Source organism: Cystoisospora suis (genome assembly GCF_002600585.1).
Source record: "Cystoisospora suis strain Wien I chromosome Unknown contig_2234, whole genome shotgun sequence".
NCBI lineage: Eukaryota > Apicomplexa > Conoidasida > Eucoccidiorida > Sarcocystidae > Cystoisospora > Cystoisospora suis.
In genome coordinates this window covers 1,903-14,244 of record NW_027155033.1, presented here as the reverse complement: position 1 = coordinate 14,244, position 12,342 = coordinate 1,903, and the positions used below count along the sequence as shown (strand labels likewise).

At 49.5% G+C, this 12,342-nt stretch overlaps 1 protein-coding gene across 1 annotated transcript in view; it reads left to right on the top strand.

Moving 5' to 3' along the window:
* Nucleotides 1-312: 312 nt before the first annotated feature.
* Nucleotides 313-12,342, top strand: part of CSUI_004699 (wd g-beta repeat-containing protein) — a 13,384-nt gene continuing 1,354 nt past the window's right edge. The window contains exons 1-5 of the mRNA XM_068064884.1: nucleotides 313-5,670; nucleotides 6,345-7,008; nucleotides 7,454-9,529; nucleotides 10,360-11,283; nucleotides 12,170-12,342. The exon at nucleotides 12,170-12,342 is cut by the window's right edge and continues 422 nt beyond it. Of these exons, the coding sequence (XP_067923139.1) occupies nucleotides 1,306-5,670; nucleotides 6,345-7,008; nucleotides 7,454-9,529; nucleotides 10,360-11,283; nucleotides 12,170-12,342 (8,202 nt within the window). The 5' untranslated portion in view covers nucleotides 313-1,305. The remainder of the gene's footprint in view (nucleotides 5,671-6,344; nucleotides 7,009-7,453; nucleotides 9,530-10,359; nucleotides 11,284-12,169) is intronic.

Genomic DNA, 12,342 nt, shown 5'->3' with positions numbered 1-12,342 from the left:
TATCTTAACAACGAAGTGTGACTTCCAAAGAAAACGAAGGAAGCGGCAGCGACGTGCGCTTGGGCACATGCCCCCAGTTAACTGCAGAAAAACGAGGGTGCACTGGGTAGTAAGCAGTAGACCTCTCTAAGCACATGAAGGGAGAACGCACACTAGCGTCTGTTTGCTATCCGTCCCACTTGCTTCTCAATTTCTTCCGGAACCCGCTTCTTCTTTCCTTCTCTACGTCCCCGCTTTGTCTACGCCTTTTGTCGGTAGGCTCTGAAACCAGATCCTTCTTTCTCAAGGCTCCAGAAGCCGTGCCCAGGGGGGGCCCTTGTCAGAATGAGTTACCCCCCCCTTCGCTGAATAACGATGCGAGACCACGCATTTTCTCTAAAAATTTGAACTCCGATCTGATTCGGGTACAGCGGACTAGAGCGCCTATCATTTCGCCTGAAATTATGCCGTCTTCGCCCTACCGGGTTAAATTTCTCTGCAAACGCGTCGCGGTTCTCCCCCGCTGTACTCACCCGTTGCATGTGTTCGATACCAAGGGAAAAACTCCACGTGTGCTTTTCCTTTCACCATCTTTCTTCCTTGTCTGTACTGCGGCATTTTTCTTCGTGTAAATGCCGCCTCCGGTCCTCTCTCTCCGTCCATCCCTCTCTCCTTCCTGTTCTATGAGACTAAGATTTCTGGTAGTGTCCCGCTAACCCCTCAGGCTGGCGCGAACTGTAGACCTTGTTTGCAAGCACGGAAGAGATCCGGCAAGCCCATTGTTCTTCGTCATCATTTCTTCAGGGTGTCTGACGTCTTCTCCTGTCCGGTCTGATATGGGATCGCCACGGGCTTCCGGAGCGCAGTGTAAGAGGGTCAAACCTCGTGTTTCCTGCTCAAGTCTTTCTCCTGCGCCCTGTCTGAAAGAAGAGGATGACGCTTTCCCGAAACTCTTAGGAGATTAGAGTATCTTCCAGTACATTTTCGGAGTTGAGTACTATTTCGAGTCAGCCGACCGGCCGACAGCAAAGAAACGCTCAGTAGTCATGCCCGGGAAAGAGTGATGTGCGAGAGCCAAGAGTTACTAAGGGAGGAAGGTTTGGCCATGAAGGGCTATCAAGGAAATTGATAAAAAGGCAAAATGGTGGGCGTACGGAAATCTGCGAATGAAAGATTGCGGTGTCCGTGGAGATGTCTACTTGTTAGGTTCGAGGGAGCCAGAACCCAGAGAAGGAAGTTCGAGGAGGAGAGAAGGACTGCCTTCTCTTGTGCGAAAACGTGACTCTTTTGGACAAGCAGTATCTTCTTTGGTTTTTTTACATCAAAATGCTCCCTCCCTCAGGTCCCGGTGGTTTTCCTGACCCATCCGATCCGTCTCCCCCTCTTCCTGTTTCCCATGACGGGGCCCTGTATCCGAGGACGGAGGAGACAGCGTCTCTCTTCTTTGTATCTCCGCCCAAGCCTTCCCCATTCTCAACAGAGGATGAGGGCCTTGTCAAGATGGGCTTTCAGCAGCAGGTTGAGTCTGTCATGATGGACGGATTACCTGCTTCTCTTCCTTCTCTTCGTACAAGTTCACATAGTGTGCCGCACGAGATTGAAGTGACGAGGGGACAACAAGGAATCCCATGGGGAGGAGAAGGAAGTTCCACGAGTTCCATAACAGCAGGACACTCTCAAGACGTCTCTACTTTCCCCCACCATCACCACCCCTCCTGCAACGTGTCCCCGGCCGAGCCTTCTTCTCTTCCTGCCACATCCGAACCACCTTCGTCGGGTTTTCCGCTCTCTTCTCCTCCTTTCCCGCCACCCTCTTACTATTCGTCTCCTTTCCCTCCTTCTGTCTCTCCATCTTTTCCTCCACCCGCTGCCCCTCCTGATCCATGTGGCTTCCCTACATTTCCTCCTCCTACGCCATGTCCATCACAGAGTGCCTCTCGTATGTCTTCAATGGTGACCAACAGTCCTTGCCCTCCGACGCCTTATCAAGAATGCTTCCAGTTTGCTCCTCAAGGTGGACAATCGCCGGTCGGAGGTCTTCCAGTCCCTCAGGTTATACCTCAGGATGATACGCAGTCGTCTTTCTCAGCTGGTCACAGCAATGCTCACAGCCACATTCCTGGATATGGATATCATGCTTCATGGCCGTCATCTCTCCCCAATTCTTCGCCATCTGTCTCGCCTCCGTCGTTGTCTCCCCTGTGTTTTCCTCCTTTTGTGCCTGGGAGACCATCCTGTGTGTCGCCTGAAGGTTCTAGTTGTGGGGGGGCTGAAGGAGGAGTACAAGCGCAGCAGTGTTTCTCTTTTTCACGCCAGAATGGGACTTACTCTGTGCCACCAGGCGGTTCTTCGGCTGAAAATGGCCGCTCCGTACAAAGCCCAGGAAACTCTCTGTTTCCTCCTTGTTCTTCTCCTCTTGCTATCTCTACTCTTGGCTGTCGACAGACAGAATCAGGTCAGAATGCAACTGATCTTAAGTATCCTGAGCCTTCTCCTAGTTCTTCCTTTGTCCCGTCTTCTTCATCTTCCTCCACATCGTCGTCTGGTGTCTTTCCTTCTTCGTTTTCTCCGGTCCCATCGAACTTTTGTCCGTCCTCTTCCTGTTTCTCTCAACTCCCTCTTTCAGGGAGAGGACCCCCACCCCAAGGGGTATCGTGCACGGAACAATATGGCACGGCTGTGTCGAGTGCCCCTACTTGTCTAGTCTCATCGACTCCAGTGAGCGGGGGAGTTTCCATTCAGGGCGAAACACCCGTCTCGTCACCTTGTAGTTCAAATCTCCTCGTGGGCCAAGCGTGCCGTGGACCTCCCGGTGTACCCTCTTCTTCGTCATCTTCTTCGCCTCCATTCCTTCACAATTCTCCGTGTGCTCCTGCGGCTTCAGCTGAAATCTCTTCTGTGTCGCCGCTAGGGCCCTGTTCTGTGACTTCTTCGTCGTGTCATTCTCAGCCGTCCGTATCAACATCTCCTGTGTCCGCATCTGGTGTCTCATCGATGTCTTCTGCTTCTGTTACTCCCTCCTCTGTCAATTCCTCTTCGTCTCTTCCGTCGTATCGGGCACCTCTCTTTCCCTCCTCGTCTTTGCAGGCCTCGCCAGCTTTGCCGTCTACCTCATCTTCTTTGCCTTCTCTTCCGTCCAGCTGTCTCAATCTCGACCATGTAAGTTCTTCGACAGCTGTCCAGGAACCAGGGGTCAGTCAGCAAGCACCCTTGAATACCAAGAGGAGGGAAACGATCGCTCTCAAAGCGAAAGAGGAGAACACAAAGGATAGCAAGGGGCGAAGCACTTCTGCTCAGTCATCATCGACCTGTCGATTCCTTCGAGTGGCCTCTCGTTTTCCTTCTACCTTAACAGTTACTCCAGAGGTGGCAGCCGCTCTCGGACTAGGGTATTCTTCTCAGGGACGTATGGATATTTGTCCTTCTGATGTGAACTCTTCTTTGGAAGGGCAGGCCTGCCGTCAGTATTTTCCTTGCAGTCGGGAGGTATACGGTGACGTCGAAGATGGTTCGCAGATGAACACGCGTTCGGCAGATCTGTCTCGTCTTGAGGGACAGATCTTCAAACACAGGCGAGCTCCTAGTGGACGCGTTTTTGATTCGGCTCCTAATGTATCTATCCCTCCTTCCTTTTCATCCGTCTTGCTGTATTTAGCGGGAAGTACTCTAGAGGCTGGCGGTCTGCAAGATGTCGCAGATGTCGTCTATGCACAGTCAAGAGAGCTTCTGAGAACTGAGAAGGTCCTCACATGTCATGATTATCGAGGTGAAGAACGTGTTGTGGATTCGGAAGACAGCTCGACCGTTCTTCCCTCTTTTACCGGAGGGCTGAAGTGGCGAGTATCGACGCCTGTAAGGGGCCTGAGACGAGAAGATGACGGTCATGATGGCGCCTTCGTTGAAGATGAAGGAGAAAAACTTTTTTCCTTAGAAGAGGGAGCGACGCGCTCTTATTGCCGGTCCACTCAGCGCTTCTCGTCTTTTTCCTCTCCAGTGTCGAATAATCCCCCTCAGAGGTGCAAGCCTTTCTCACGGTTATATAACCGAGGTACTGTACAGGTATCGGATTGTCGTCGTTTTCTTTCAGACCTTGTTTCTCTTCTCTTCAGTCATGCACCAGGTCACATGTCTCTCCAGGAGTTCCTTTCGACATGCTGGCCTGCCCATCTTCCTCGCCCTTTACCACGAAGTCCTTTCCGAGATGGAGATGTGGATTCTCCTTTCACGTGGGATCGAAGAAGAAGAAGGAAAAGCTGTCGCCATGGTTCTAGCTGTGGAACTTCTTGTGTCTGTCATTCTCACGCCGTTGCTAGGGAGCCTCTGTGTGACGGCTGCGGCTCCTTAAAACGATCTTATACTCTTCTCCCATCTACGGAGTCCTCGTTATCGTCTCATGCGTACCACCCCTTTACTTCGCTGTCTGCGCAATCCTCTACAAGTCGCACGAATATCTTCCTTTTACACCGTGGTCGACGGTTACGACCTGCCTTGTCTCCGTTGCTTCCTCACTCATCGCTTGCCTCTTGCTCTGATTCTAACAGTACTGCCGCAGCCTTGGCCGTATCGTCAGCTGTATCTTCTTCTTTCGTTTCTCCTTTTACGTCATCTTCTTTGCCTTCCTCGACTACTCGAGGTCCACGAAGAACCGCTCCGCCCTCTTCTGTTGGACTTCCGGCTTTTCCGTCCGGTGCTCATCTCCCGAGTACCGCAGCTTTCCTCAGTGGAAGCGGCCCATCTCTGACTTCGCAAGACAGTACATCTTGTTGGCTATCGTGGGCTAGACGTGTACGGCGTGTAGCAAATGTCTGGGGACATCAGTTAAGTCATGATGATCTTCTTAGCGGAAATCGACCAGCTGTGGAGCCTCAGTTTCAAGCCGGAATGGTTCGAGAGCCTGCTGCGGTGTACGTCGTACGATATGATACAAGCGGAGGGGCCATCCTGACAGGCGGGGATGATGGACTGATAAAGGTGTGGGATGCGAGCTCGGGTCAGCTAGTGCATGTCTTAGTTAAGCATCAGGGAGATATCACCGATGTTGACTTACATGTAAACAACAGTCTAGTTCTGTCTGGCTGTGGGAAAGGAGAAGTACGGCTTTGGAGGCTTCTTCCAGGTGGATGGCTTCCCGTATGTGCCCTTGTCGTTCCTGAGCGAGTCGCTTGGGCGAGATTTCTTACGCGGGAACCCCTTACAAAGGACGAGTTAAAGGAACTTGATACATCGACAAGAAAAGCGAAGAAAGGAGAAACGTTTTGGTCCGGAGTTGAGAAAGCAACGAGTCATTCCCAAGGGAAGTGCAGCAAAATATCAAAGGAGAACGATCCGAAGGATGAAGCCGAAGGGGGCGCAGGAGAAGAGGGCCAGCTCTTCACGAAGTCAGAAGGAGAAGAAGATGAAGAAGACATGAGGAGAGAGGCAGATGTGCATGGTGATGCTTTCTCACGGGCGAAAGAAGTCTTCAAATCATGGACGGGAACAGGAGATGAAGGAGAAGAAATAGATGAAGGATTAGATCCTATATCTTTGATTGTTGTGGGATGCGATGACGGGAAGATTCGGTTCTATGATCTGCGGAACCTACTGGAGACTACGCCCATAGGCGGACCAGGGGGACGAACTCCAGTGGCGCCTCTTATAGAGGTTGACTGGGGAGGCTCTTACCTAGCGAGAGCTATGGATCTTAGTAAGGTAAGGTTCAGCTTTAAGATTGGTAAGCGTAGCGTCGTATATCGAGAGATTTAGAATATTGTTGTCTTCCTTGTATGGTACACGCGTGCACGTCCCCGGTGTGTACGTATGCATGGATGCATGCATGCACGCATGTGGTTCCCGAATTTATCTTGTTAAAAAATCGCACGAGCAGGGTTTAGGAAGAGGAACGGGCCTACTAAGCCCTGGGATTCTGTCCACGCTAAGCACACTCTAGAGGATCTAGGCGGATGTTTACCCGGGGGCTAGTTTTTGTTTCTGTGGGGATACAGTCAGTGGGTTTATGACGAGTATTTACACGCCCTGTTGAGCTGAAGTTCACGTTGGCCTCCGGCTACCTCTCTCTTAACCATATAACCTCTTTGTCCAGACATTTACTGCTGGATTTTGAAGTCGTCCAAAGTTCTCCGTCGCCTTCTGTTGGCAACTAGGGCAGAGGCGAAGGTGAATTTCCATAGGAGTTACATATAGGTGTCAGTTTCTCTGTACGTATCTGACTGCATCGTTGCTTTGCCGTACACTGCTGTCTGACTAGGACTTTTCTCCACACAAACGCTCATGTACAGCTGGGAATGTCTGATTTAACACGCGTGGTATTTTCATCGAGCGCGCATGCATTTACTGTCTTTTTCTTCTTTGGTTTGTCTCTTTAGGTTCCCCTTGATTCGTCGGGAAGCTTCCTGTTAGCACTAGGCTTAGAAGCTCCCTCTGATCGGATGGGATCGGAAACCTCCTCTTCTCGTTCTTTTTCCTCATCCATGGCCTCGCCATCACGTGGCATGTCATGTGGTTCAATTCCTATGGCCTCGTGTAACAGCGGGCAGTACCCACCGAGTCGAGGTTCCCCGCCGTGCTCTTCTTCCTCATCTCGCCTGAGCTCTAGCGTCGATAGTAGCTCATCTGCTATGGCAGTGAGGACAAGAGGATCCGCCGTATCTCCCTTTTCAAGTGGTTTCCAGGCGCAACGCTGTTCACCTCCACCGTACCGAGCTCTCGTGCTTCGGACTCCCAGCCTACGCTTCTTGCGTTTCATGCGATCCAAGCAGGCTCAAGAGAGGCAGTCGAAGAACGAACGAGAGAAGAAGAGGAAAGGAGGAGGGTCAAGAGCTGATGACCTTATCTACGAGGCTTTTGATGAAGAAGAAGAACAACAAGAGAGGACAGGAGATGGAGAGAGTTTGGCAGCAGACACTGAGGGCAAAGGAGGACGGAGAACACGAGCAGCCTCAGCGGCTGCTAGTGCTGCCGCTGTGGCAGGGGTGGACCGTGGACTCGGGGATGAGTTCTTCTTCAAGCTTCTTGTAGCAGATCTCACGCGTAAGGGGGGAGTGTTAGAACTATATAGAGAGAGATTGATACGTGTTGATGTGTGAGCCAAAAATTGTTTGTAGGTCTACGGTATGTATGTGCGTGTCTAGATATGTATGGACGTAGGGAATATCTACGTACGTCTGCACGTAGGTATGTCTGTATGTGTTGTCTTGTTCACTTCGGATGCTTTATACCTATGCTACGAGTTTCAAGAATAAATCACCCAGACCTAGGTACTCGAAGGCCGAGTTGAAGGAAAACAGCATCTGGGATCCGGAATATAGTTTTTGATGAGCCTCTAGATCAATCATCGTGAAGGTATACACCGTGTGTATATTTGACTGTCCTATGCTCCGATGTGATTGTTCCTCTTTAGTCTTTTCTTTCAACCTCCCCTCATCTTGTCTCACCTCTGTCTCTCCTTTTTTTCATATCTCTTTGTTGTTCTCAGCTTTCCACGGGGCCTTCCCGGATGTCTGTTTCGCATGGCATTCACCAGATCTAGTTACAGGAGGAGATGATACATCCTTATATCTTTGGTCTTTTTCTGCTCTCTCTTCTTCCTCCTCTTTGTCTGTCCCGGGTGCGGCTAGAAAAGCTCCGCGAAGTTCTTCTTTTCGTCGTGGCAGTGGGGTAGAAGAGCGTCATAGGACATCATCTAGTAGTGATACTGGAGGTGGCATGTTTCTGACCCCCCCGCCTCGCGTTCGTTTGATATCTTTTACTATTCAGTCAATTCTTCAAGGTCGTTACCTACCCGGTGGGGGGGCTAACCGAATGCGAAATCACAATCTGTCTGAGAACGCTTGTTTCTCTCATCGTTGTTCTTCGTCGTCGTCTTCATTAGGTCTCCACCATCATCATGACTGCATGCGTTATTCGTCTTCTTCTTCCCTCTTTTCCTCTAGGGGAGGGGGAAGTGGTGCTACAGGTGGAAGTGGTGGGGGTCATTCTTCACAGTTATCTTCTTCTTCCGCTCGTCTTACTTCTCAAAACCGTGTTACAAGGAGAATCTCTTCTTCCTCCTCTTCTTCATCAGTTTCTTCTTCTTCCTCTGCAAATTCTTCCTCAGATGATTCCCATTCAGCAGGTGAACTGTCGGGAGATGAAGACCGAGGACGTCGTAGTCATACGGGGCGTCGCCAGGGCCTTAGTTGTCATAGAGGAGCAGGAGGAGGACAGAGAGCGCAGAAAAGTCCAAGTACTCACCAGTCTCCCTTCTCTCTTCTCGGGCTATCTAACAATAATCATTCTTCATCTGAAAGGGAGAGAAGCTCTCATGTTTTTTCTTCTGCGCAACATGCAGCAGAAGCTTCAGGAGTTCGTTATAGTCTTTTGGCTTTATGTTTTACATGCGATGATGAGTTAGTATGTATAGCCGATGCGGTCTCTAGGCGTACTTCTCGTCCACGCGCAAGCTTAGAATGTGTTAAACCTTTAGATCAGGCGATGTCTTTCTTTGCGGGAAAGGTTTCTGACCTTCCGTTCGTCAAAGCCTTGTCTCAGACAACAGCTGTCAATGATCCTTCCTCTTCTTATAGGCTGCTGTCATCCTGCTCATCTTCTTCCTTCAGCCAGTCAGAGGGAGATCTAGAGGGAAGTGATGGAGAGATGGTGGGAGGAGGGTGTCGTGTTGGGAGTTTAAGATTGAATGAAGGCATCACAAAAAGTCATGTCTCTCAGTTAAAGCCTCATCCTTTATGTCCTGATCTCTTACTCTGCTGTACATTTGGAGGAGACGTTCTACTTCTGGACTGTTCTGAGGCCCGCAGGCGAGTACGGCTAGGGTTTGGGAGTGGATTGTGTGTCGAAGGAGATGAGGGTGAGGAAGGGCTTGACGATATGACAGGGAGGGGAGGAGGAAGGACTCGTAAGATGTTGCCTCCTAAGTATACAACGGGCCATAGAACGAGTACTAATAGTGAGACTATCATACATGATGAGGATGATGGTAGATGCCGATCCTCTCCTCTCGCCTCCCGAATGAAAAGAGCCCTCAACTCTCGTCTTCACCTTGGTCATCGTCAGATTGGAGACAGAGAAGGAGGGGGAGCAAAGGGGGAGTGGAAGGGAATAGAAGAAGACTGTGTGGGATCATCATCCTCATCATATGACTCAGAGAAAGATCAAAAGATTCTTGAAAAAGAAGAAGAGGAAGAAGAACAACAACAGGTAAATAGTTCTTCTCCGACTACAAGGGGGGCTCTTCCTGATGATGGTCGAAGGGTGAAGAGTCGAATAAGGGGGAGACAAAAGGGACAAGGTTTTCTTCATTTGACAGAAACCAACTCAGTCGAGGATTCCGGCGATTTTCTTGCCCAAGAGGAGGATGAAGAAGAAGCGGAAAGAGCTTTACGTCTTCAGCGTTCAAGAAGACGACATTTCGTTCATTGGGACGGAGGCTGTGTAGTCCTAAGAAAAATCCGCCTAGGTGATCAATGCTGCTGGTTAGATATGGCTTGGGCGCCTAATGGACTGCAGTTCGCGGGGAGCCATCGCTTAGGTTGTCTTTCTGTCTTTGCAGAGGGTAAGCAGAAACTTCTCTAAGAGAAAACACGCTAGACATGGCGATCGTAGATATAAGTCTCTACGACTATGTTTGGAGTAGCTAGTCATGAATGCCTAGAGCTTGAGAGGGAGGACGGGTTCCTTTTCCGGTATGTGGTTGGAGTTCATCTGTCTGTTGTGATGAATGTTAACATAGCCAGAATTACTTGTCACCGAGCTGTACGTCGTAGGACACGCGTGCCCCACTCTACAAAGCGCATCTATCTATCTATCGATCTGTCGAGCTCCTTGCATGGACATTATCCATGCATTTCTGCAGAGAAGTTTCTACTAAAGGATTCCCCGTTGCGACGTCTTCCTTCTCTCGTGGCTCTACTGGATATGAAGCGTTGCTGACAGTACGATCCGTTTTTGATCGTCGCAACACTCCCTTTATGAAGAGACAGAGGGTGCTTAAGACATCATGTGGCGCATGATCTTCATGACAGAAAACAGATTGCCGGTGGAACAAGGTGTCTGCTGGTTTGTAGGCACAAATTCTACTAAAGGGATGTCTGTGGGTAGACGTGAAGAGACGTGTATCCATCTGTTTACGGAGTGACTGTTATCGTAGGGGCGTATATAGACCGATCAAGTGTACGTATGAACACCGTTGTATTGTCTACACACCTTTCTATAGACATCGAGCCCCCCCTCGTTACAAGAAGAAATTTTTCATAGCCACTGTATGCTCTTCTCTATCTCATCCCTCTTCCTTTTCACAAGCAAATCATCTCCCGTCGTTTGTCTTTCTCTGTCTCGTCTCCTCTCCTCTCTCTCTTGTGTGGCTCTTTTGACCGGCTTTCCTAGGTTCATCTCCTTTCTTCGATATTAGCCCCTGTGAACAGTTTTTAAGTAGCGAGTGCCGTGAAGTTCGGCGAGATGCGACGTCCCTCATCTTAACAGATGCGGGGACTTTACAGCCCCCTCATTTACTGTCTCGTGGAATTCTCTTAGATGCTGCACGTCAACCTTATCCCTGCCATCTACAGCCTCCTGCTTCTCTTGTTCTTCCTCTCTTAAGTAGCGGTTGTCGCAATAAAGATCTCTACATGTGCTCAAGATGTGTCAAGCTGCGCCAGCTTGGACGAGCTTCTTCTACCACAAGGACCGGTCGAACAGGGGGAGAAGAAAGGGGGACTAGAAGAATGGAGACCACAGCAAGTCAACAAGAGAGAAGGGGAGACCATCGTCGTCGAGTAGCGATTTACTCCTATGGAGGAACAAAGAAAGACTTTTCATTACCTTTTCTTGGTGGTATCTCAGTCCTTCCTTGTTCTTGTTGTGGGGTATCGAAACTCTTCCATGATCTCTCTGAATATCCAGACATCGGTCAAGAGAGAGGACGAGTCTCCTGTCCCTTTTGCTTTGTTGCCGAATGTATGAGGAGAGGAGAGGGAAGGGGGGGATGGACGCGAGGGGATAGAAAAGGAGGAGGAACTCAGGGGGAAAGGACGCTCTTAGGTCTTTCCAGCGAGGCAGCGGCGATGATGATGAAGCTGACGTTTCTACATGACGGTCTAAAGAGAGGAATAAACGGCAATAAGAAAAGTTTAGAACAACAGAAAAGAATGCAAAGGAGTGATGAAACAACATCCGAGTCTTCTCCACGTGTTATGGATCTTGGCGAAGAACAAGGAAGAGAAAGAACAGGTTTTCCTGCTTTCGAGCGCGGTCTTTTAGCCGAAATGCTCGTGACAAGAGTCCTCTCTGAAACCCAGAGAGAGAGAGGTGGTAAGTTCGATCCGACTGATCGTCACCTTCTGCGTGAGCGAATTGAAGGGGTGGTGGGCTGTTGATCTCTATCTATCTACAGTGAACAAAAAGTCCTAGTGTATCTCACCTCTTTGTATCTTTCAAATCCCTTCTGTATGCCTTCTCCTCCGTCAAAACGACCTTCTATTTTTCGCCTGCGCTGTTTCATCCAGGGGTGTGCACGTCATAACTTCTTTATCTATCTATCTATCTATCTTTAATCTATCTATCTATCTCTTTTTTTCTGAAGTGCCGCCTCTTATCAGATCTCATCCACAGAAAGCATTCATTTTCTTCATCTATCTTTTATCCATGTGTCATCACCAGGTGTCGTTATCTCAGTCTCCTTCAGATGAAAAGGCGTTGGTAGTTATAGCAGAGGACATACAAACAACCTCGGAACATAAGTGGTTACACAGGGAGCTAGATGTCACCACTGTTGGGTGTTCACCCATGTATGAAGTATAGCCGCTGACTGTCTCACATTTAGACACATCAGAAATTCTTTTCAAGATGTCTTCCTTGTTTTCCGAATACAACCCCGGACGTGGTAGCCTCCATGAGGGACGAGGGCATCTGGAGACGAGGGCCGAGCTTTTTTGTTTCCTCCTTCCATCTAAGTAATTGTGTTCTCCTGGATCTCTCTTCCTTCTCCATCTTCTATACCCACGGTCGCGACTCACCTTGACGTTCTTCTCCCCTTCAAGAAGAACCTTTGCGATAGTTCTTGGTGTCTTCTGAAGAACTCCTCTGTGGTGGATGATATCACTGAGGGGGACAAGTGTCTCGTCCCCTCTGTAGTCAGGTCTATCCTATCTCCGTTTTAGCTCACCCGTGTTGTGTGTTTTAGTATGTTTCATTGCAGGTGGCATGGAAGAAGTGGCGTGTTTGATTGTAAGGCTACTCCAGCAGTTACCAGTGGGCGTCACTTCACTGTCTCTTCGTCTATCTCGTGCTTTGAGGCGATATCTCTACGTGAAGTCACATTTTCTTTCCTTCGAGAATAGCAGCTTTGAGGACTCGAAAGGACTCGACCAT